Below are 26,804 nucleotides of genomic sequence, written 5' to 3'. Positions count from 1 at the left end.
CTCTATCCCTAATTCAAATCAAAATTACTGGTGGGTCAATGAATGAAACTCTGATATAATATTTTAAATACAAAAATTTATTTCTAAATTCAAAGATTATACATGACATTTAACAGTCTCAGGGAAATTATTATTATTTGAAAAATTGATTAAATCTGAATTAATCATCAGTCAAAATTAAATCAGAAATTAATTTATTAATTCATAAAAATTATTCAAGAAAGATTTAAATTGTTAAATAACAAAACTTGATTGAAAGGAAATATACTGTAAGTAAATTAATTATTAAACAAAATAAGGCAAATAAATCAATCATATAAAATGTGGATACAAAAGACAGAAATATACTCTGCAAAAGATTAAATATCAATCATATAAAAATGTGGATACAAAAGACAGAAATATACTCTGCAAAAGATTAAATATCAATCATATAAAAATGTGGATACAAAAGACAGAAATATACTCTGCAAAAGATTAAATATCAATCATATAAAAAAAATACAAAAGACAGAAATATACTCTGCAAAAGATTAAATATCAATCATATAAAAATGTGGATACAAAAGACAGAAATATACTCTGCAAAAGATTAAATATCAAAAAATGTAAAGCAAAAATTAAGGCAATAGCAAACACATCACATATATGTATAAAAAAAAATTCTTCAAAAGATAAAGCATGAAACATATAACACGAAAAAATATTAAAAAGTGAAAAGGTATCTTTACATATAACCACTCTAAATATTTTTCTTAGTGCACTAGAAACCCACAATTATATATGTTTACAATACCTTGGTACCAAATGCTTCGTGTCTTTAACCAGGCGCCGTTACACACACACTTAATAAAATACACTGTTCAGATAACTCAGACACATTTACTAAGGAATTAAACAGTTAAAGAATATGAGTGACCATCGTCTACCAAAATATCAATTACATTAAAACGGGACATTCGTAATCCCGAGCGAGCGAGCGAGCGAGAGCGAGAGAGAGAGAGAGAGACGCGGAGCGGAAAAACGCAGCTCCTTTCCACAACGCTTTTTGGTCTCTGAGTGTCGACTCCTCTGTATGGGCGTCTATCTACGTGGTAGGTCTAACCACAGTGTTTTGATCGAGTCCCAATGGAATGCATTACTTAAGCAGTTTTGAAAATACACGAACAACGACTGCCCTGTCCCTTCTCTCTCTACACATCTACCGTGCTCTCTCAACGCCACGCACACCGTCCCTTCTCACAAACTACACAGAGTGCAATCATTTTACCTACGCTAACTCTTTTACGGTATACGCGTATCTGAACACAAAATCATACAGTATACACAACACACAAATACACACGGGGAGATTACTGTATTATGAAAACCACAGCATAAGAAATATATATATATATATATATATATATATATATATATATATATATATATATATATATATATATATATATATATATATATATATATATATATGCATGTATACTGTAAATATACTGTATAATATACAGTAATCACATACATGTATTACTCTTGCAGTAATTGAGCTGTAGTGCTAAGAACAAAATACTGGATTCAAAGGTACTTCCGCCTCATAATTAGGCCATAGTCCTTACCTATTAGAGGAGAGTCTTTGCTTCCTTGGACCAAGAACCTGAAACTTGCAAGTTGAACAGCGGAAGGTGAACAAATTGATATTGTTTGTAAGTCCTAACCCAGCTCTTGAGCAGCTTCAAAAACTGGAAACAGATGTAGTAGCATCTGAGAACCAACATTACAGGATACAACTCGGAGATCGCCTCTGTTGTTTAGATTAAGCCTAAAGTCTAAACGGAGGAACTATGACGGAAGAAAACGGCAATCTATGGACAATGCCGGTGAGGCAAAAAATGCCAGAGAAGGTGACATACCACAGATCATCATCAAAGATGCCACAGCATGCCGGTAGTGAACACCAGATGGAGTGAACGGAAGCTGGATATCTGGGTGGGGAGGGTAGAGGATTCTTGCATGATGTTGCCACGTAACTGTGACAACAGTCGGTGCCATCTGCACAACACTTACAAGGCGATTACTGAGGAGCAAGAGCTGTTCTATCACCAGGCTAACTCACTCTAGATAAGTAAGTGGTGGAAGAGGAATAGCCGCTATTACGACAAGGAATGACTGTCACAAGGTGATGAATATGAGGTGACACAAGGGAAAACTGAGTAAGGGGGGTGAGGGTTATCGTCCGCTCGGAGGACGATACCAGGTGAGCAAATGATAAAAGAACCAATGCATGGCTCACAATTATTCAGACAAACATAAATGTCTGCATTCCTAAATAACTCTACGGTTCACACACATCCCTATCACTCTCCCTAAAACAGACGGAACATGAGCCAGCGAACGCAAGCTCCAAACTACCAAAAAACTCATCTGGGGAACACGCCAAACCCGAACCAAAGAGACAGCTGAGAGAGGTGGCGAAGAGCACAGACCTTCAGTCCCAAGACACACCATGGTCCCCTGTCTGCGGAGAACACCAATGGACCCAGGCCAGTCCAGAGAGCGGGCTACAGACAAATTCTAAGGCTCCAACACCTCTCTCGCGGAGGAAAATGAAAAAGGTCGATCACTCGGAGGACGATACCAGCTGAGCAAATGCTAACAGGAGCCCTGAGGCACAGCTTAGAACTACTAAGTCAAACGTAATGTGTCTGTATCCCCAAGTAACTCTACCAGTTCATACACATCACATTGGATGAGTGAGCCAGTGAACGGGAGTGCCAAACTTGCAAACAACTCATCCAGAGAACATGCCAAATCTGAACCGGAGAGGTGGCGAAGGGCACAGACCTTGGTCCTGAGACATGCATGGTTCCCTGTCTGTGAAGAAGACCAATGCACCCAGGACCGTCCAGAGGGTGGGCTACAGACAGATGCTAAGGCTTCGACATTTTCTCTCTCATGGGGGAAAACAAAAAATGTCGATCACTATGGTGTACTTCGCTCAAATACATACGGTCAAATTTCTAACCTTAATAAGAGAATATATTTCAATTACCTATTACTTTTTGTCCTAAACCAGTTAGGGAGCAAAAGAAGGCAGAGCACAAGTGAGAGAGGAATTAACGTGGTCTACCAGATAGGCCAATAGAGGAGGAGAAGCAACACTGGAAGACAAAAGAAAACTATCCACCTCTAGCATCTTCCGTTACGTCACAAAATTTTCATCCTCTTGCCAGATCACTCATTATCTTCACATCAAGAAAACTACACTCATGCCTCAACAGCTAGGCTAACATATAGGCTATGTGGTCATGCACAACCGAGAAATTCAGTTTCCACTAACTCTTTCCTATACAGCCTAATGCTTTCATCTCTGCTTGTTGTAGATGACTAAGGGGAGCGCACTCTTCGATTTTTGATGAATATTTTTGAAATTTAAAAAAAAATGGTTAAATGGCCGTAAGACATGAGCAACACCTTCATTATTATCATGTGACCAAAATATTTTTTTGAAATATTAAAATTGACGGGGTTTTGGGCCTCTGCCCCCTGACACGGTGAGGTAGGGCTGATGTTTGGCTCCTAATGACTATTGTAATTTTTTCCTTTATTCGCCTAATTTGTTAATTATTCTGATTTTTATATCACCTTATCTCCTACGTCTGGCAACAACAATGGCTTGTTCCTTGCTGAATGCATAGTCTAAGTGACAGGGTGCCGAGTCAGTTGCCCCCAAACGCTGAAAGTGGGTGGTGGCCAACTTTTTACTCTGAGCAATTTTTTTCGCTATTTGCGGTGTTTTTTGCATTTTTTTTTTTTTTTACATCTAGTAACTCTAAATACAGTCTATATACTTTCACCTTCAAAAATATGCTCACAGTTGATGAAATGAATAAAGGATGATGAAAAGGGAGTATATGATGACAAGTTCATTATATCTAGATCTCAGTTAGATAAAATAGTGTCGGGTATTAGATGCAAGGTAGGAAATTGCAGGGGTAAAGTTCAGGTCGAAGTCTCTGCCAATAGATGGGATACTGATATTTTAATGAAGAGCCAATCGCGTAGGTTTTTAGTTAGTGCCCCAGCAAAGCGAATTAGCAATGGAAAATCTCAGCACCATCAATTGAGTGAGATAAATATTGAGGACATTGAACACAACTTCGGCTGAGAAATTCAACTTACTAACACATCTGTTTGGCACAAGTGAAAGTATAGAAGAAGTTCTTAATTCGAGAGACAAAAAGGCTTGAAAATCAAACTCCAAAGACCAAACAAGTGAAAAAAACGACTGAAAATGAGTCAAGAGTATCAAACTGGTAGCTACTAAACTTTTAGTTTCTTAGTTTCAAACCAGGCAACAATGAGTCAGGTGGTACTTCACGATACCCTCGCCTCGAGCGAATAATACCCCTTTTTATAGAAGGGGGGGGGGTGACCTGGAGCCAGAAATCAACCAAAATAATGCTCTACGATAAGTTTTTTCCACGAGTGCCAAAAAAAAAACCACTTGTTGACCTTTACGGTCGTTTTTCTGTTTTCACTTTTTTACACTTCAAACGCGAACTACTTTTTTATTTTTAGGCCAATTTTAAAGTTAAATATACCATTGGAAAGAAGAAAGAAAGACGAATATTTGTTTGGGGCTAGGTTTTTTCTCAGGTTGATGAGGAACCCGTGATAATCAAATCATACAAATTTGGGGAGAAAATCCCCCCTCGCCCCATCCAAAAAAAAAGGAAAAGTAGAAAAACTCTTCCCATTATTTTTTTCATACTATGATATACTTTCTGTGTATGAAGCCGCATTGCAATAGTTCTAAAAATACAATAGGTGAATAATTTTTTATTTTTTTATTTTTTTTTTTTATAAAATCCAAAATAATCATCCGATCACTCTCAAATTTTTTTCTGGAACATCATCTTATATATATATATATAACATATAAAAATTTCATAAAAATCGGGGCATTATTTCTATGTAAGCGTGCACTCCCCTTAATGCAAAAACAGAAAACAAGCACAATATCGTACAGGAGAAAATAAGCCAGAAATCATCATAATTATTACTAACTGCAATTCATGCTGTCTACATAAGGACACAGCACGAAGAATTCTGACAAGACCGTAAACAATCAAATGCCACAGGTGGTTGCAGAGACAGCCCCAGTGGGCTAGGCAATTGTTCTTTGTTTCATTCTGTATGATGATCACACATAATGGCACAAAGATATAAGCTAACTTTAACGGTAGGTAAGAATCATTCCAAATAGTTGGCATATTACATCCAGGAAGTGTTTTTATACCATATCCACAAACTTCCAATCTCCAAAAGAGCCTTGGATATATTGCACCAGATAATTGAGGGTTTATCTAAATGGCTTCTTTCAAGTATGAATTCTCATATGACGTGTAAGATTTGGTTTCCTGGAAAATGCTTTCCCACATTCCTTGCACATGAATGGCTTCTCTCCTGTATGCATTGTCATATGAGCAGTAAGACTTACTTTCCAGGAAAATGCTTTCCCACATTCCTTGCACTTGAATGGCTTCTCACCAGTATGCATTCTCATATGAACTGTAAGACTTGGTTTCTGGGAAAATGCTTTCCCACATTCCTTGCACATGAATGGCTTCTCTCCAGTATGCATTCTCATATGAACGGTAAGAATTGCTTTCTCAGAAAATGCCTTCCCACATTCCTTACACATGAATGGCTTCTCACCAGTATGCATTCTCATATGTACTGTAAGACTAGATTTCTCGGAAAATGCTTTCCCACATTCCTTACATATGAATGGCTTCTCTCCAGTATGGATTCTCATATGACATGTAAGATGAGGTTTCTTGCAAAATGCTTTCCCACATTCCTTGCACACGAATGGCTTCTCACCAATATGCAGTCTCATATGAACTGTAAGACTTTGTTTCTGGGAAAATGCTTTCCCACATTCCTTGCACATGAACGGCTTCTCACCAGTATGCATTCTCATATGATCTGTAAGATTATGTTTCGTGGAAAATGCTTTCTCACATTCCTTGCACATGAATGGTTTCTCTCCAGTATGAATTCTCATATGAACTGTAAGATGTTGTTTCCTGGAAAATGCTTTCTCACATTCCTTGCACATGAATGGTTTCTCTCTGGTAGGATTTGTCACATGACTTGTAAGATTAATTTTCTTGTAAAATGCTTTCTCATAGTCAGTGGTTCTGAAATGCTTCTCTCCATTCTGGCTATTCCTCCTTTCTTGTTTTACTTCCTTTTTGCAAGTTAGTGGATCTTTTTCATTCACTAAATTCATTTCATATGAATGTTCATCATCTTCATTAGAGTCACAGAATACCTCTGGCTCTATTTTGATGTCCATCAATTTACCCAGAGACAAAAAGTCACCATTACTGGTTTCACCAAAGGCAGCCATGTTGCTATTTTCTTCATGTAAGGAAGGGTGTGATAATGTACCTTCAGTTTCACTTTTCAAAGAAAATTCTGGAGAATGTTCTGGATTCATTTTAGCCTTTTGTCCTGCCCAGTTCTGTAATGACAATGTCTTCAATTGACAACTCTTAACAAATTGTTTACAAATGATTATCCAATAAATCTGTTATGAATTAAGCACCGTACTACAATATCTTGAAGGACTACAACCAGATTTAATTGCTGATGTATGAATAATATTCAGAACAGATTTTATATGTTATTGTAATTCTTAAAGTAGGAGTACAATAATTATCTGTTGTCTCCTACAAATTAAGTTATTGGTAATGTTGCATGTTGTACCATTAAACACACAAGCATTCCCAAATTCTTGATGCTGCTCAAAACTGATGAAGGAAGAAAGGTTCTTCTGAGGGAGAATCTGAAATTAAAGAATGCAACACAGAGTTAGGAAACATAATGCCACAACTGAAGCAAAATAAATTTAATTCAGGTTCCTGCTATCCCAATATTAATGCAATCTAACCAAATGTTGTCCAGACAGAATCAAAACATTCCTGAGGCAACAATACAACCATAGATTAACAGTTAATACTGACTCCCTCCCTCTCACATCTGTAAACCTTTGCTTAATGTTACAGTATTACTTATGAACATTTCCTTATTAACAAATCAAAGGCCAAGCATACAAAATGCAAGAGACCAGCATAAGATTTTTGCAGGGTACCAGCAGGAAGGGTACAGTATACAGTAAATGCTTAATTATATATGATCCAGTTATACACAACACCATATTATCCACAGATGCCTTAGACAAGAAGAAGAAAAAATAGTAAGGGTGAATTGAGTGTAATTTCAAGAGATTAAAGTTTTCAAATTAGTTTCACCGATTCTTACTGTAGATACAACACATGAGTAGCTGTTAAGCCAAGCATCACCGATAACAATTTTTTTTTTCAGAGTCCTACAAACCAGAGCTTTTTATGAAGGAGTATCTTTCAGTGCAAGCTGGAAATGGGTTAACTGGTGGTTAGGAAAAGCACTCCTTCTTTTGGTGATGAACAAAGAGTGCTGGTTCAGATGGGAGATATGATATAAGGTTTTGGTTCGTACACCTGTGAAAATTTCATATTACAGTATTTCCTTGATTACTGTATCTACATATGCACTGTTTGCAACTTGGCAGTATCCACATTTAATTCCAGACCACAAAAATATGCATGAATGCCTACATACATAAATAAAAATGAATACAGTAAAAAGTCTTTTGGTTTTCAATGCTGCAAGGGTGGAAAAACTACACATTTTTAAAGTAATTTGTGTTTTTCTTAACATACAAACCTGAAGGTCTTATATACGGATATACTTGCAGCATGAACTGGGAAAACAGTCGTTTAATTTTAAACAAGGTGGTTAACTATCGATGTTTGGGTGGGAGTCCCGTCACTCCCATCATTATGTGTTCACTTTACCTTTCAGCCCAGGTAGCAGAATGAGGGGTGGCTTGAGGTGGGCCATTTGTGTAAAGACCTTCAGGTTTGTATGTTAGGAAAAATACAAATTACTTTAAAAAAATTTTGTAGTTCGTTCCTACACGAACACAAACCTTCGGCCCTTACACATGGAGACTTACTTCTTGATGGGAGGATTCTGAGTAAATCTCTGAACTGATTGGTAGTTCGACTCACCTGGGACTCCTTCCTGGTCATGTAGAATAGAGGAGGGAGTCCCATGGCTCTGACCTACTGAGCATATGTGATGTTCAACTGCCAGGCTTCTTGGCCTTTTGAATTAATGGGTATGTTTAGCATTCATTGATTCGAAAAGGGATTGGATGAACCCACAGTGTAGGACACAATAAAAGGCTAATAAAACCAACAGGTTTTGTTTTATTGTAAGCCCCTCTCCCCTTACTACAGAGAGGGGAAGGACTTGCATCTATTAATCTACAGACTCACATATTATAAACAGGGTATAGTCTCAGTTATGTAGCTCACCTCCATCACACGCACGTCCAGCATGTGATGTTTTGCCAACCATCTCTGCCCTATGGGCGAGGAAGGGTATAAAAAGAGAAAGGGAAGAAGTCAGTCACTCATTCATACTCTCTCTCTTTGCAACTGAAGACCTTAGGCGAGATGCTTCTTGTCCCTCTAGGGGAGCTGGGTGAGCTACACAACTTGTTGAGCAGCCACCACAGGACCCAAGGGAAAAGTGTCCATGGACCCATAGGCAACATCCCAAAGGTAGAAGGATGTGAATGTGGTTTTTCGTGACCACACTCCCACCCTTAGTATCTATGGAACTGACAGATTCTTCCTGAATGTGAGGGATGGACCAATGTCCCTAACTTCGTGAGGTCTGCTTGGAACACACTCCTGTCTACTTTGTCAGACATAGAGTACTTTCCCTTGATTATCTCAAGAAGCCAGAAAAAATCGTGTTCTTGAACACTTTTTCTTGGTTGGGCCACTACTAACGAAGGTCACTGACATCCAGGCCTGAGCTGTTGAGTCCTCTTAAGGTATTACCGCACCACTCTGACTGGACGCAGTAGCATCTCATCTGGATCATTACCAACAAAGTCCTCTAGGAAGGGAATCCAGAAGGACTTGAATCTGGTGTCAGGGACTGACGGATTCTGAGTCTTTGCTACAAACTCTGGGACAAATTCGAGAGTGACAGATCCCCATCCCCTCGAGTGCTTAACATCAAAAGAAAGGTCATGTAGTTCGCTTACTCTCTCTGCCGATGCCAGGGCAAGCAAGAAGACAGTCTTGAGGGTCAGATCCCTATCTGACATCTCTCATAGGGGTTCGTATGGTGCAGGAATCAGGCTCCGAAGGACAAGAGTCACAACCCGCTCAGGGGGCCTGAGTTCCCTGGGAGGGCAAGACTTTCAGATACTGGACTAGGCCAAGGGCAGCCCTGTAGCTTTTAACAGCTGAGATGGAGAGAAGTTTCTCTTGGTGAAGGAAGACAGGGAAGTTTGCTACCTGCTGAATAGTATCTCCAACCGGATAGATACCCAGTCTACTACAACAACCACAGAAGATGGCCCATTTCCCCTGGCACACAGCCACAGAGGACTTACAAAGGCATCCAGACATTTCTGTCGCTGCTCAACGGGAAAAGACTCTTGTTTGCAAGAGATGCTGGATAGTCTCCAGTCGTGAGGAGATAGGGACTCTACGGACAGGTGGAATCCCTCAATGTGCAGCTGGCAAAGGAGGCTGTGACAGGGAGGAATCTCTCTTGGTGCCTTGGACAGCAGAGGTAGCAGGTCTGGGTACCATTCAGCATGTGGCCATTGGGAGCCACCTGGGTCATTCTGAGACTTGCAGTGATCTTTACCCTGCTGATCTCCACACGAATCAGAACAAAAGAAGCATGTACGCTTTGAGATTGTCCCATGGGTGCTGAAAGGCGTCTTCTGCTGCTGCCCATGGGTCCAGGATGACCGAGCAGAACACAGGCAACTTCCTGTTGTGACAGGTTGCAAACAGGTCTATCACTGGTCATCCCCACAGGTCGAACAATCTCTCCGCTACATCTGGGTGTAGGAACCACTCTGTCCCTATCACTTGACCCTGACAACTTAGATTATCTGCCACTACGTTCCTCTTGCCCGGAATGTATCTGGCTAACAACTCCACCGAGCGTGCTACCACTCACCCATGTACCTGCACCGTCAACTTGTGAAGCTGGAGGGATAACAATCCTCCTTGTTTGTTGGTTTATGACACTACCATGGTGTTGTCGCTCATCAGTACTACAGAGTACCCTGTCACACGATCTTGAAACTCTTGGAGATCCAAGAAGGCTGCCTTGAGTTCCAGGATACTGATGTGGAGGTAACTGTCATCCTGATCCCACACACCCAAAACCAGCAACTGCTCCATGTGTGCACTCCATCCCTTTCTTGATGCATCTGAGAACGGAAGCATCTAGGGAGGAGGAGTGTGTAGAGATACTCCTATTATGAGGTTCCTGTCGTCCAGCCACCAGGCTAAGTCCTAACTTATTTCCTTTAAAAGAGGAATGGGAAGGTGCAGACAGTCCCTTGCTGGGAGAGGAACAACTGCACCACCTCCCTGAATTTGCTGATATGAGAGTCTGAGGGGAAGATTCTCACTGCTGCCATATCTATCAGCATGCCCAAGTGCATTATGATCTGTTTGGGAATGAGATTGGACTGCTTGAAGTTTATCACAACTCCCAGGCTGCAACAAAACTCGACGAGTTGATCCCTGTCCTGGAGCAACTGCAACGAAAGCTCGCCAGGACTAGCCAATCATCCAGATACCTCAGAAGACATACCCCATGCAAATAGGCCCAGGTCGAAAGAAGCGTGAGCACTCATGTGAACACCTGGGGAGTGGTTCACAGCCCGAAACAGAGTGTCCTGAACTGGAACACCTTCTCCTCAAGGATAGAGTGGAGTTATTTGCGTGAGGACTGATAGATGGGTATTTGGAAACACTGTACTCATCCTTCAGGTCCTCCAAGAATATGAAGTTGGAATCCCTGATGGCCACAAGCACTAAGCGCGTCGTTTCCATTGTGAACAAAGTCTGGCAATTGAATCAGTTCAGGGAAGAAAGATCTATGACTAGTCTCCATCCCTCTGAAGCTTTCTCTATGAGAAAGAGATGGCTGTAAAAGCTCAGAGACCCATCTGTCACAACTTCCACAGTACCTTTCTTCAGCATCACCACCTTCCCTCAGAGGGTGAGATCCTTCAGTGAGCCTAGAATGTAAGTTTAGCGATAGACCGGATGGCTGGTGAGAAGTGGATGAGACTCGAAAAAAAGTAAAGATCCTTCCCAAAGGACATTTACTACCCAGCTCTCCGCTCCATATCAATGCCATGTTGCCCAATGGCAATATATGTAGAAAATATTTTATCGTGAACCAAAATTGGAGAAGTTGAAAGTGATTTCTTTTGTTGTTAAGTATAAGATAAGTATCAAACTTCCTAAATATTATTCGTAATATTATGTTTATCATGTTCAAGTGTTGAGCGGGGCTGACTTTTAGTTCCTCTAAACAACCTTGTTACTAGTGATCTGCCGCCTAGGAGTCTTTTTTAAGGTGAACTGCTTGTTTACGCTGTTGTCCAAGAGCTGGAAGTTTTTGTCGAGGCGAGCGGAGTTCCCAGGCAAAATCCTTGTTGTATGGTTGACATTTTTACAACTCTCGCTCATGGAAGGATAAACCCCTAGTGATACCGACACTATGCCACTTCGGGGGGCAGCAGGAGCAACAGTAATTTAGTGAACGGCAGGAGTATTGAGGTGAGTCAGCCTTTTCACATCTGAACATGAGTTGATTTGATACCCTAGCCATAATGATTTAATACATTGGATTGAATTAGTTCCCTTCTCAAGACCTTGTTAAAAAAGGGATTTTGACAAAGGAAAAATCTATTTCTGGGTGAAGGCCTGTGTCGCTCAGTGAAATGTCCCTATACAGCACATTTCTAGGTATAAGTATTGCTAGATATACCAGAGAAAAAAGCCAATAGGATGCCAGAGTTACTACCTCTGGATCGATACATCCTTATAGGATGTCGGTATGTCATCTAGGAATTTAGTGGAAGCCACTACCACAGACACTTAAGGGAGCGTTTGATAAAATCGTTTTTCGCTAATAACTCCCGTTTTTTTAATGAATCAGTTTCAAATTTTGTGCCTGGGTTTATTTTTGTATAGGGCAAAGGACTGTAACCATAATTTTCGTCTTCTGCCCCCATTAGCTGGTAACCCCACCCCCAAAATTTTTCAAAATGCATCTCCTCCATAACTTTTGCAAACTAAGAGCTCAAATTTACGTGGTAGACAGATATTATATATTAGAACAAATTAAGGGAGCGTTTTTTTCAATTTTTTTTTTTTTTTTATGAATATTTTTCGTTTTTGAAAAAACTTCGATTGATTTTTTGGAAAAAAATCCCCAAAAATTTTTCGAGGGACAAAATGAAAAAACTCTCTATTTGTTTGTAGACAATTTATTTAGCTTTTGTTTGCTTTTTGTTTCATTGAGATCGGTGCATTGTTATGGAGGAGATGCAGTTTGAATGTCGATAACTTTAGTTTTGAGATATACGATATTTTTTGCTTCTCTGTGTATTTATTTGCTTGCTGTTACGCAGTTTGATGTTTTATGACATATTTGAAAAGCCAAAATATATAATAGACTTGCAAAGTAATATAACTTCGCTAAATGAAGCTAGATGAAGCGAGTGTCAAAACATCAGCTCAGGTTTTGACGTTTTACTTTAGTCAAGCTCTGAGCTGCTACTGACTGACTGTCTGACGTCACTGCCTGCCCTGCGGATTCCTGTCTTTTGCTGATGCGTACTAGGTCCACAGAGTTGCCATATAACGCATTTAGATATTATTATTTCATAGCTAAAAGGAAATTACTACCGATATACTGACATTATCATTACATTATACGAAAAATTTAATTTTTCTATGATAGGGATACTGTTTTTGTTTATAACTCCTAAACTATGGCGAATTTTTTAATAAAACTTTCTGAGAAGATAGTCAGGATATGTATGATGCCATATATAAAATATATCAGAAAATTTTGATTTTTCGATTTTTTCGTCAAACGCTCCCCTTAACCCAATAGACTCCTCCTCACCAAAACCCCTCTGCCTAAGAGGTGCCGATACAACGGTCCCACCACCGCTACTACTAATTCTACCCACAATGCACCATCCCGAAATAGCACCCAAGCTTTTTTGGCTAGATCAGGGTGGGAAATATAGAGAGGGATGGGTTCACTGAGCGACACAGGCCTTCACCCAGAAATAGATTTTTCCTTTGTCAAAATCCCTTTTCTGGGCTTGTCCTGTGTCGCTGAGTGAAATAGTAGCAGAGAATTGACCAAAGAAGCTTGTAAATTTAAAAGGATTAATGTATTAAGGATTAAAAGGATAAATAAAATTTTATTTTGAATATGCTTTTACTAATCCAGAAAAGCAAATATAAAAATAAATTAGTACAAAAGGACAATAACTGACTTAATTAATGCAAATTAATGTGGTTACAATCTTAAGATTAATAAACAAACTAGTAGCCATCACCTATAAAACAATATTTAGTGAAAACTTAACAACTAAGGTGATAAAGCAAAGCCAGGAATGGATTGAGAAGCAACCCAAACCCAGACAACAAGATAGGAAGGACGGGAATACAAGCGAGGCAGGTAGGTGAGAAGTACCAACTGGTAGGGCAAGCAAAATACAAAACAATTACAATTACAAATTACCAACAATAAAACATTATAAAACAATATTAGGCTGACTCTGGGGAAACAATGTTCCCTGCAGCGACAGCAGAAAATTTCAAAGCCTCCAAGGATTTGAGATAATGACGTTTAAAGACTCTAGGGGATTTCAGCCCGTATATTTTTTAATTTCCTCAACATTCATGTGTTGGAAATAATTAACTGAGGTGGCTACAGCCCGGATATCATGGACCTGGGGATTGAATCCAGATTAGCTTGTTTAATAAAATAAAGTATTTGTTGTCTAATGCCATTCAAGGAAATGGTTCCACCATTTTCTCTAACAAAAAAGTGGACCTGAAGACCTCTGAGAGGTTCTCTCTAGGTAGGCTTTTAATGTGACCACCGGACATAAGGAGGATCTTCTAAAAGGGGGATTATCTTCCAGGAGACCACCTAATTAGAGGATCTTCATTCTTAGCTAAAAACATTTGATCTGGAGAGTAGAACCTCTCCTGATGGGGGAGAAATCCACATGATTCGGCTCTCTAGAAAGGGCTGACAGTTCAGAGATTCTAGCTCCTGAAGCCAGGCTAATTAAAAACAAAGTTTTTCTAAGAAGAGTCGAATAAGGGCAAGACTCATTATTTGTGTCTGAGGCTAACTTTAATACATCGTTTAAAAACCAAGAAACCGTTTTAGGACGGGTTGTTGGTCTAAGACGGGCACAAGCTTTAGGAATAGATGAAAAGTATGAGTCCGTCAGATCAATGTTAAATCCCCAAAGGAATACTTTCTTTACGGCAGATTTAGTTGTAGAAATTGTACTAGCTGCCAGACCTTTGTCAAAAAGGGTCTTAAAAAATGAGATCGTAAGATTAGTAGTCATAGTATGAACGTCTGAATCCTTCAGAAAAATAGCAAGTTTTTTAACTGCTGAATCATACTGGCGAAGAGTAGATTCTCTCTTATCTGATTCCAAAAATAATGTGTTTTGAGGATCAATATTAGCATTTTTCTGGGCCGAAAACTTCATGAAATCCATAAAGTTAGGGCATTCAGCATTCTTGAGGAAGCTGACACAATCTGAGTTTGCACCACTTGGGTTAATATTGGATGAGGAATTTGCAAGGCCCTGAGTTTCAGCTCTAACAGAAGCGGAAACCAATTGCTCTTCGGCCAGTTGGGAGCAACTAAAGCTATTTGACCTTTGAATGACCTGAGTTTGTGTAAAACTTTCCACAGAAGATTTACTGGAGGAAAGAGATAGATCTTCTCCCATTTGTTCCAATCTATTGACATTGCGTCTGTAGCATAAGCCCGAGGGTCCAGGTTCGGAGCTATGTAACATGTGAGTTTGTGATTTGATTCCGTGGCAAAAAGGTCCACCTGAAGCCCGGGAATCTGTTGGAGAATCCAATTGAAGGATTTCTTGTCCAAGGACCATTCCGATTCTAGAGGAGACGTCCTTGACAGAGAATCTGCAATCACATTCCTCACTCCTGACAGATGTGTGGCTGACAAGTGCCAATGGTTTTTCATTGCTAATGAAAAGATCGCTATCATAACATGATTTATGTGACTTGTCTTGGAACCTCCCCTGTTCAAACAATGAACTATCACTGCACTGTCCAGAACTAGCCTGATATGTATGTTCCTGGCCAGACGTAAACGTTTCAGAGTCAAGAAAACTGCCATCGCTTCCAGAATGTTTATGTGGAAGAGACGAAAGTGGCTTGACCAGATTCCTTGAACCTTCTTGTACTGCGAATAGCCCCCAACCAGTCAGAGATGCGTCCGTGTGGATGATCAGGGCTGGAGGGGATATTGTAATGGAATCGATTTGGAAAGACTTTTGGCCGTTGTCCAGGGACGAAGTCTTTTCTTTAAGATTGGAGGTATGAGGGAGACTTTGTCTCTGAATTTGCAATTGGCTCGACTTCGCCACACTCGATTTATGTCCTTCAGTTTTGCTTTGAGGAGAAGGTCTGTTACTGATGCAAACTGGAGGGAACCCAGGATTCTTTCTTGAGTGCGACGAGAGGCTCGTTTGCACTTGAGAAACTGCCTTGTTGCTTTGGCAATCTCTTTGCATTTTGCTGGGGGAACTGAAAGTTTGTGGGTGCTTAAGTCCCACTGAATGCCCAGCCACTGAAATTTGGTTGCCGGGGTTAAACGAGATTTCTTTATGTTTATATGAAAGCCCAGATACTCTAGGAACTGAATCACTAACTTTGTCGACTTCTGACATTCGGAGATGCTGGAGGCCCAAATTAGCCAATCGTCCAGATAAGCCACGACCTTGATGCCTTGAGATCTCAGTTCCTGTACCACAACTTCCCCCAGTTTGGTGAAGATCCTGGGCGCTATGTTCAGTCCGAAAGGCATTACCCTGAACGAGTAAGCCTGTCTTCCCAGTCTGAACCCCAGATAAGGGGAGAAGTTTCTTGCTATTGGAACATGATAATAAGCGTCTGTAAGATCTATAGAGGTGGTGACGGCTCCACGGGGAAGTAAGGTCCGCACCTGAGAGACGGTCAACATACGGAACCTGTCACATTGAATGTAAGAATTTAAAATTGACAGATCTAAAATCACTCTTCTCTTGTCTGAGTCTTTCTTTGGCACGCTGAATAAGCGTCCTTGAAATTTTAAATGTCTGACTTTCTTTATCGCCTTCTTTAAAAGAAGGTCTTCTGTATAGTCTAACAGATCTGATGTTGGAGTCTGAAAGAACCTGACAAGTGGAGGGGGTCCCCTTACCCAGCTCCACCCTAGGCCTTTTGAAATGATACTGTGGGCCCATGGACTGAATGTCCAATTGTCCCTGAAGAGGCGTAACCTCCCACCTACCTGGGGATGTTCATTTATTGTAAGACTTGCTGTCTCTAGTTCCTCTTGAACCTTTACCTCGAGATTGGAGTCTGGGGCCAGATCTAGACCTGAAGCTCCCCCTACCTCTATTTCCCTTGGACTGGCGGTAGCCCTGAAAGGTCTGGGACTCGTAAGTAGGGTTGAAAGCAGGAGAAACATAAGTTGTTGAACCAGTGGGATGGTGGGCCGGTTGGTTCAGTACAACGTATTGTGGATGTCCCTTGGAGGTGGAGGGCTGGGCAATCTGACCTACCGGGACTGTCTGAACAATTGTCTGGGTCTGGGGTGCCTTATAAGGATGGAACCTCCTAGACCTCTTCCTGCCTTTAGGTTGGGGCCCCGAAAATTCTGATGACTTCCTTTTAAAGGGGAGTCCCCACCGGATCCGAAGATTTTGGTTGGCCCTTGAGGCCTCACTGATTACTGAGTTGACCATATCTTCAGGGAATAGATTGGTCCCCCAGATAGAGGATTTTATCAGCTTGTTCGGCTCATGACAGATGGTCGCGTCAGCCAGAACAAACTTTTGACAGTTCCTCCTTGCCACAATGAAATCAAACAAATCACTCTGGAATGAGGCCAGTAGTGATTTTGTCAGGACCCTGAACAGAGGTTCATCCTTGTAAATGGCAGACGTCAATTCCACCGAGGTGACGGAATTGATAGATCTGCTGAGACGGCACCTAGCCTCATACTCAGCTTTTATCAGGGACTCCGGAAGCCTGGGTAGTTGTTCACTGAAGAGATTCGAAGCGCACTCCGAATCTAGTTTACCCACTGTAAAGGTTTCCGGAGCTCCGGTCCAGCATTCTAAATCTGTTGGAAAGAGCAGAGAAGTAGGCTCCGTCTCACGAAGCTGCGGCATAGGCTTCTCCTCTGTTCCGGCCTGAAGGGTTAATTCTGCCACTTTAGAGGTGCAGGGAGTCGGGACATCCTCATTTACTGTGAACATCGTAAACCGCCCCTTATGAGGGGTCAATCTAGTGTTCGAACACTCCCAGTCAGATAGGATCCTAACCCATGCCGACTGCGCTTGATCCCTGGGGAAGATCACTGTTTCTTTGGGAACCTTATCTTCCCTCACCAAGGCATCCTCGGAAAGCCGAGCATACCCCGGGAAGGGAAAAACAAGATCCGCTGGGAAGAACTCGTAATCTTCCACAGGGCGGGTGCCACAACCTTCAATGGTTAATTTACCATTAGCGAAAGGGGCATTAAAGGCAAGACGCCAAGGGTTAGAATCCTCATAAGCTGGAAGCTTAGAGGCGTCTGGAATGGGATAGGACCGTTGCTGTACCGGACCTGAACTAACCAGTCCGGCCAGCGACTCCTCTTGCGTCTTTAACCTGTCCGCCAAGGATTGAACGAACTTTCCCGACGACTCAAGACTCGAGGCAAGATCACGAGACATTGCCTCGAACTGAGAAGAGACCTGTTCGGAAAACATTTTCATCATGGACTATTGAAAGCTTTAGGGTCAAAGTCAGGCTTTTTCGACCTGCTCGACTTTGTTCTCGACCCCTTAGAAGAGGGAGAAGCTTTCTGGGCGGAAGTCGAAGGTTTCGGAGTCAATGAAACCTTGGCAGAACTAGGTACAGATGAGGTTTTCGGGGGTTTAGTCAATTTAGGTAATGTCTTCGTCTTCAAAGAGGACTTCACCTTGGGGATCACCGACCCCGAACGGGTCCCCAGGGTGGAGCTCTTAGAGAATCCTTGGAAGGATGAAGACGAAGACACAGGAGAATTGAGAGATAATGGATTAATAAGACTACCTGCCTCACTTACATCCCTACCTTCCTCCGGGTCGATGGCCATTGGTTCGACGTCCAGGTTGATGTTGGCCACTTCTTCGGCCACTTCGCCGCACAGCTCTTGATCTTCTGGCGAGACCTGGGTTTCTAGCCTAATTCTGTTGATCAGGGGTTCAGCTACTTCAGGAGCTACGGCTGCAGAGGCCCTAGCATTTGGGTAAAGAATGTTGCAGATATCCTCTGCCAGCACATAAGGACGCCCCTGACCAACATTGCGTCCAAAGCCGCCAACCCAGATCTTCAATGTCGCTAGAGACGAAGCTTGACGGGACCGAGGGACCTGTTAATTAAATCTCATGTCAATAAAAGGGATTGACAAGGATATTATCTTATATCAAATATAAACACAATTATTTAAACTAACTGTGTTAAATACAATTGAAGGTTAACGCATCGAATCATCAACCACGTCTAAATAAAGTGCGTAGCACACGCCGCAGCCGTCAGGATGCCAGACGAGGTGGTCGTCGACCTCGACTGCACAACCGCATGCGATCTGCATGCTACATGGCCACAGGGTTGCTGCAGGTAGGCGTTACAACCCGGCTCCTGGCAATGTACCACCTATAATAAAAATTTATACATGAGCATCTAAAATAGGCGGCGGAACGGCTAAACTAGTAAAAACTTAGAGTAAATATTCTGCCTCACACCGGAGTTGAAAACTGTGGCTACGGCGGAAGTCTCCGATGAAATCCTAAACAGGTGAGCCAGACCTGAGTCGGATCACGCCGGAAAGCAATTCCGGTGACGCCGGATCGTCACGATAAATTAACTAATTGCACAGAAATCAACAACCAGGGAAGGCTATTCGCCGACGTGAAGAGTCGGGATAATTCACTAAACTTCGCTCACAGAAAATAATAACAGTAACAAAACTCATATCATTCCGGCTCCTCTACAATTCCGCCGATAACAAAGCAACGACGCTCAAGCAAAAGTCCTATTAAGACTAAAGCGAGCTAACGATAGCTGCCGGAACAAGTCCGGATGACGGAGCGGTAGAGAAGCAGGAGCAGAAAATAAATCACAATTACTACTAGTAAAATTTATAACAGCTTCTCTCCAGTTCCGCCGTAAGCAAACGACAACGACGCTCAAGCTAAAGTTTCTGCTAGAAGCTAAAGCGAGCTAACGATAGCCGCGGAACAGGTCCGACGGGCGGAACGGGAAGACACGGGAGTGAAAACATGGCGACAACAACAGGTCAGGTGCCTAGGCACCTTCCACGAAGTGTCATCTCAACCAAAAGGGCAAATGAGCTAAGCTCTAAAATGCCCTAACGGGAGAGCCAAGACAAAAGAGACTGATATACAGGGGGTGAGATAAGGCGAAAGGATGAACATGGTACTATCACCTAGCCTAACCTCCAGAAGGCACCTCCTGGAAATGTAGGCTAGGATTCGCCAAAAATTCGAACGAGAAAGAGCGCTAGCGCCAACATCACTTCCAGGATTGAAGAATCAACTGGTCAGGGAAGAAGGGCCTGCACTCAAACCCGAACGAAGGCCACCCAAGAAAACCGTACCAACTCAGGCCTATAGGCCAAGGAGGAAGGAAGACTGGGGCCAACTTAGCCTACCTTCCACGAATCGGCAAGGCCGAACTGGTCAGGTAGGCTAACAACACCACCCAAATAGACTCAAGAACTAATACACACATAATAAATGACATAATGACATATTAAATATGTCTACAAACGGTAAATAAAGGAAAATTAGGCTAGGCCTAACTTTCAACTTCTAAGGTATAAAATAATAGTCGATCGCGTCAGATCGAGCGAAAGTTGAAACTATCATAAAAAGAATGTAGTAATTGTAAATTCTATCGATTGAATGAAAGAAAGCAATCATATAAAAAGACTGTAGTAAGCCGCCATGAACGAACACGAAATGGCGGCCCTCAGTCGATCATGCGAAACAATAAACAGGACAAAATAATCCGTTCGCATACCAAAAACATTCAATTTTGAATACTCAACTTAGAAGAAGATGTTCCTTGATCAGATGATGCCATCATGAAAGCGAGATAATCCAAAAAATGAAAATAAGCATAAAATATTAGTACCACAAAAAATCACGAGTGGCTCGTAAAGCGTGCTATAAGCGGATGTTGCATTGTGGGTAGAATTAGTAGTAGCGGTGGTGGGACCGTTGTATCGGCACCTCTTAGGCAGAGGGGTTTTGGTGAGGAGGAGTCTATTGGGTTAAGTGTCTGTGGTAGTGGCTTCCACTCGCTCCTAGATGACATACCGACATCCTATTAGGATGTATCGATCCAGAGGTAGTAACTCTGGCATCCTATTGGCTTTTTTCTCTGGTATATCTAGCAATATTTATACCTAGAAATGTGTGCTGTATAGGGACATTTCACTCAGCGACACAGGACAAGCCCAGAAATACAATTATAACCTTTGGGTACATAAAGGACAGTGGATTAAATTACCATTTAATCATTCTTCTAACTTTTGAATTTAATTCCTTCAAATCTAACTCACTCTTCTGGAAAAACAGAAAAGCTCACTCAAAATACCTTCTGGTACGAGTAAAACGTTTCTGGAGTCTCATCAAAACCCCTTTCAAATTTTGTCATGCCTCACTTTGTTTTAGACCTTTTACACTCATACTTCTCTTCCCCCAAAACAAAGAGTAACAGTCTACCTAAAGCATAAGTTCTATGCTACAGTACTGTCCCCAACAGAAAAATCAAGAAATTGCTGAAAAAGCTGGTTTAAATATAGTAGCTTATCTGGCTAAGCTTCTTCAATGTTCAAAATGTCAGTTTTCCTCTCTTCATCTGAGGTCCTCTCCTCCATCCATAATCTAACTGGTTCAGCTCAAGAGAAAGTCAAGTTACTGTGCACTACATGAGCCCTTCTCTACACCTGGTCTCGAGGCATCAACATTGATAAAAAATATACTGCAATACAATAAAAAGAACTCCCTGAATATTTGCATTCCCCTCCATGTCACATAGGTTCTAGTCCACTGAGATGAAACCCAGTTTGGAGGCCCATGTACGACACTACGCCTCTAAGGGTGAAGAGGCAAGGAATCCACCTTCAAATCTAATTGACTCAACATTGTTGAAGTCCTTGGCAGTTAATGACTAAGAGAACAATCTGAGACACTACATGGGGGAAAACATACCAGACATGTATAATAAATTGGCAAGCTAGACATCCGGCAGACAAAACAAAACAATTTCATCAACTGAAGCAATGGAATAAAAGATCTGAACGGTCAGTCTGGGAGACTGTCATTACTTAATGAGGAACTGATGATTCTTGGAGATGACAACTACCCAAAGAAGCATTGCACCTCTTACTCATTCTAACAAAAGACCTCAACAAGGAAGGCAAAAACAGTACAGCGATATTCTCTAAGCACACAGCCTAAAATGACTGGGCACTTTCTGGAACCTCTCAGCTTCAGCTTCTTGTAAATTCTGAAAACAACAACATACTCTCCACATCACCTACATTCCCTTCTATGGACTAAGTCCCCCACTAGAGGCATAAAAGTACTTAACCTCCACTTGACCTGATCATCAGAGCATTAATGTCCAACTTCAAAGTAAATAGTGGCACAAATACCAGATGTATGATAATATTGTATGGTTAGCTCTTCCTTTTGCAATCAAATTTAGTTAAACATGATATTTTTATGATAAAATAAAGTTTTGTACATACTTACCCGGCAGATATATACTTAGCTATAGTCTCCGACGTTCCCGACAGAAATTCAAATTTCGCGGCACACGCGACAGGTAGGTCAGGTGATCTACCAAACCCGCCGCTGGGTGGCGGGAATAGGAACCATTCCCGTTTTCTAATCAGATTATCTCTTCCACCTGTCTCCTGAGGGGAGGCTGGGAGGGCCATAATCGTATATATCTACCGGGTAAGTATGTACAAAACTTTATTTTATCATAAAAATATCATTTTTGTACATGCAACTTACCCGTCAGATATATACTTAGCTGACTGGCACCCTTGGAGGAGGGCAAGAGACAGCAAATAACTAAAAAACGGGAAACAACATATGTTGTAGGATAAACAAAATCCATGGTTCTTACCTGATTGGGCAGAAGACTTCATGGATACTGCCTATGAGTCTGCATGCCTCAAGAGCTTCAGCGAGGAAGAGACCTATGACTGACAGCCCTTCTGGATCATATCAATGGGGGAAGACCCACTTACATGACAGAGCCTGTTATGGATCGTGTCAATGGGGATTAACCCACTTACAAGACAGAGCCCTCTACCTGAATCATATCAATGGGGGCTATCCCTCTTACATGACAGAGCTAGGTAATAATAAAAACTACAAGGAGCTAACAACCAAACCCGACCACCTGACCAAGCCTAACCTTGTTAGTGATACGAGATGAAAGAGAGAGTATCTCCACACTCTCTTCCAGCCGACCATAAAAAACACAACCACGCATTAAAAGAAACAACCAAATAGCTAGACTAAAAATGATATTTTTATGATAAAATAAAGTTTGTTCATACTTACCTGGCAGATATATATATAGCTGTATTCTCCGAAAGGGACCGACAGAAATTCAAAAACTTACGGCACACGCAGATGGGCCAGGTGGTTAGTACCCATTCCCGCCGCTGGGAGGCGGGTATCAGGAACCATTCCCATTTTCTATTCAGATTTTCTAGAAACTAGAACTACTGTCTCCTGAGGGGAGGAGGGCGGGTACTATGATTATATATATCTGCCAGGTAAGTATGAACAAACTTTATTTTATCATAAAAATATCATTTTGTTCATGACACTTACCTGACAGATATATATATAGCTGAATCCCACCATTGGAGGTGGGAAGAGACAGAATAGGATTTAGGAAACAAACATATGTAGGCGATTGACGCCTTGGTTCCTTACCTGCTAGCATTGCTGACTTCGTGATTACTGTCACCCAAGTCTGCTTCTGCTTTACTAGAGAACTCCAGCGAGGTAGAGACCTATAAAGCTGGTGAAATTTAGATGATCTGTCAACGGGGGCGAGACCACAATGTGACTAGACCATATGACCTTACTGAGAGGGTAAGCGACAAACTAAACAACCACATGACCAAGCCTAGTTACGTCAAGAAAGATTAACATAAACTAAGGACTAGGGCGACCACCACTGGTGGAGACCCAACAACCATAAAAAACAACACATAAAATATTTAAAAAACACACAAAAACAAAACTAAAGGAGAGGATGAGAGTCGCTTTCTGTTCCCAAGATCGTATTTGCGGAAATGTAAGGCCCCAGCACACAGCAATTCTCATAGGACGTTTTCACTTCTGTGAGATAATGAGAAGCAAAAACAGAATTGCTTCGCCAAAAAGTGGCACCCAGAATGTCATTGAGAGACTGGTTTTTCTGGAAGGCCACTGAGGTAGCAATGGCTCTCACTTCGTGAGCCTTGACCTTCAAAGTTCTCAAATCCTTGTCTAGCACACTGGAATGGGCGTCTATGATGGTGCTTCGTAAAAAGAACGCCAGGGCATTCTTCGAGAGAGGTATATCAGGCCTCTTAACCGAGCACCAAAGATTGCTAGAAGGACCTCTACAATCCTGGGTCCTCTGCAAATAAAATTTCAGAGCCCTGACAGGACACAGGGTTCTCTCAGGTTCTTGTCCAGTGATGTTCGTCAAGCCCTTAATTTCGAAGGACCTGGGCCAAGGGGAAGACGGGTTTTCATTCTTGGCAAGAAACATAGGACTCAGAGAACAGACAGCATCAGGGCCTCTGAAACCTATAATCTTGCTGATCGCTTGAAGTTCACTAACTCTCTTCGCCGTCGCCAGAGCAGTTAGGAAAATAGCTTTCTTGGTTACATCTTTGAAGGAAGCAGAATGTAAAGGTTCAAATCTCTTGGACATCAGGAATTTTAGAACGACATCTAAATTCCTGAAGGTAACTTAGGGAGGCTACCTTAGAAGTCTCAAAAGACCTAAGAAGATCATGAAGGTCTTTATTGTCCGATAAGTCAAGGCCTCTATGCCTAAAGACCGTTGACAGCATACTCCTATAGCCTTTGATGGTAGGGACTGCCAGCTTTAAATCCTTTCTCAAATAAAAAAGGAAGTCCGCTATCTGGGACACAGAGGTTGTGGTAGAGGAAATTCTCTTAAGTTTACACCACTTCCTAAAAATGACCCACTTAGACTGGTACACTGCGCTGGAAGAGGCTCTCCTGGCGTTAGCGATCGCCTTAGCCACTGGTTTAGAAAAACCTCTCGCTCTGAGCAACTCGATAGTCTGTATGCAGTCAGACTCAGAGCGGGAAGGTTTTTGTGGTACCTCTCGAAGTGGGGTTGTTTGAGAAGATCTGTTCTCAAAGGAAGCGTTCTTGTAAAATCCACCAAGAGAGACATGACCTCTGGGAACCACTCCGCTGAAGGCCAAAAGGGGGCGATTAAAGTCATTCTCGTCCCTTCTGAAGCTACAAACTTCCTGACGACTTCCCCCAGAATCTTGAATGGGGGGAAAGGCATACAGATCTAGACCCTTCCAGTCCCAGAGAAAGGCATCTACTGCTAGGGCCCCCGGGTCGAGCATGGGAGAGCAGTAAAGGGGCAGCCTTGTGGTCCTTGAAGTTGCAAAAATGTCCACCAGGGGACGTCCCCAAAGCTTCCAAAGTTCCTGACACACTTCCGCGTTCAGAGTCCATTCTGTTGGCAGAAGCTGATGCTGCCGACTGAGAAGGTCCGCGCGTACATTCTCGACCCCTGCTACGAAACGAGTGAGAATTGTCACCCGACGAGAATGTGCCCACAGCAGGATCTCCTTGGCGATCAAGAACAGGGACCGAGAATGAGTACCTCCCTGTTTCTTGAGGTACGCCAGGGCCGTGGTGTTGTCTGAGTTGACTTGAATTACCCGGCCTGCAACTTGATCTTCGAAGAACTGAAGAGCCAAGAAAATCGCTTTCAGTTCTTTTAGATTTATGTGCCAGGACACCTGTTCCCCTTTCCAGGTGCCTGACACTTCCTCCCCCCCCAGTTCTGAAGATAGAGAGAGACCCCTTCTGCCAACTTTAAGGGATCGAGCCACCACCGAAGATGGTCCTTGACAGAGAGAGAGATCCTGAGAGACTCCTCCAAATCCTCCTTGTTCTTCCAGTTGTCCGCAAGAAAGAACTGTAGGGGTCTGAGATGCAACCTCCCCAGGGAAACAAACTTCTCTAGTGATGAAATGGTCCCCAGCAGACTCATCCATTCCCTCACCGAGCATGTTTCTTTCCCCAGGAAGGCCGAAACTTTTACGAAGCAGTGCTGCTGACGTTCCTGGGATGGAAAGGCTCGAAAAACCGCTGAATCCATCTGAATCCCCAGATAAAGAATGGACTGAGAGGGGATCAGATACGACTTCTCTAAATTCACAAGAAGTCCCAGGGATTTTGTCAGCTTCAAAGTTGAATGTAAGTCCTCCAGACACCTTTGTTCCGATGTGGCTCGGATGAGCCAGTCGTCCAGATAGAGCGAGATCCTTATACCGGCAAGATGAAGCCACCGGGCAACGTTCCTCATCAGGACTGTGAACACCATAGGAGCTGTACTCAGTCCGAAACAGAGAGCTCTGAACTGGTACACTCTTCCCCCCAGGACAAATCTCAAATACTTTCTCGACTGAGGATGAATTGGGACATGAAAATAAGCGTCCTGGAGGTCGAGAGAGACCATCCAATCGCCTGGTCGCAGCGCATTGATAACAGACTGGGGCGTTTCCATTTTGAACTTTTCTTTGACGACAAAATTGTTCAGTCTGCTGACGTCCAGGACTGGTCTCCACCCCCCTGACTGTTTTGGAACTAGGAAGAGACGATTGTAAAAACCTGGAGACTCCAGATCCAGGACTCGCTCTATGGCCCTCTTCTCGATCATTTCTTGCAGCAGATCTAAAAGGATCTGTTGCTTCTCCGACGGTAAGAAGGCGACAGATCTCTGGGAGTTGAGGACGGGGGTTTTCGAGAACGGGATCCTGTAACCTTTCTTGATTACATTGAGGGACCAGGAATCCGCCCCTCTTACTTTCCAGGCTTCCGAAAACAGGAGAAGCCTGGCTCCTACTGGTGTCTGGAGGTGGAGAAAGTCACTTCTTGCCCCTTTGGGAAGAAGGGGCTCCGCCTCTGGAGAGACGTCTTCCTCGCGAAAAGGGTCTGGAGGAGGAAGATCTCCCAGGAAAGGGCTTCTGTCTCTTCGAGGGAAGTCCTTGCGATGACGTGGAAGGGACACTAGGACGTCTGGAAGACTGAGCAAGGAGATCCTGAGTAGCCTTCTCCTTAAGGCTGGAGGCGAGATCCTTGACAAGCGGCTGGGGGAAGAGATGGCTAGACAGAGGGGCAAAAAGTAACTCAGCCCTCTGAACAGGAGAAACCGACTTGGCAGCAAAATTGCAGTACAAAGCCCTCTTCTTTAGGAGGGTTGTAC

The 26,804-nt window shown here is 42.4% G+C and overlaps 1 protein-coding gene across 1 annotated transcript in view; it reads right to left on the bottom strand.

Moving 5' to 3' along the window:
* Positions 1–1,480: 1,480 nt before the first annotated feature.
* LOC136838134 (zinc finger protein 91-like) overlaps positions 1,481–26,804 on the bottom strand; it is a 265,765-nt gene continuing 240,441 nt past the window's right edge. Inside the window, 3 exon segments of the mRNA XM_067102988.1 lie at positions 1,481–6,595; positions 6,719–6,853; positions 18,334–18,639. Of these exon segments, the coding sequence (XP_066959089.1) occupies positions 5,360–6,595; positions 6,719–6,853; positions 18,334–18,639 (1,677 nt within the window). The 3' untranslated portion in view covers positions 1,481–5,359.

The sequence above is a fragment of the Macrobrachium rosenbergii genome, unplaced genomic scaffold (genome assembly GCF_040412425.1).
Source record: "Macrobrachium rosenbergii isolate ZJJX-2024 unplaced genomic scaffold, ASM4041242v1 171, whole genome shotgun sequence".
Lineage (NCBI taxonomy): Eukaryota > Metazoa > Arthropoda > Malacostraca > Decapoda > Palaemonidae > Macrobrachium > Macrobrachium rosenbergii.
The sequence above is the reverse complement of the archived record's forward strand: the minus strand, read 5'-3'. Positions and strand labels throughout refer to the sequence as shown.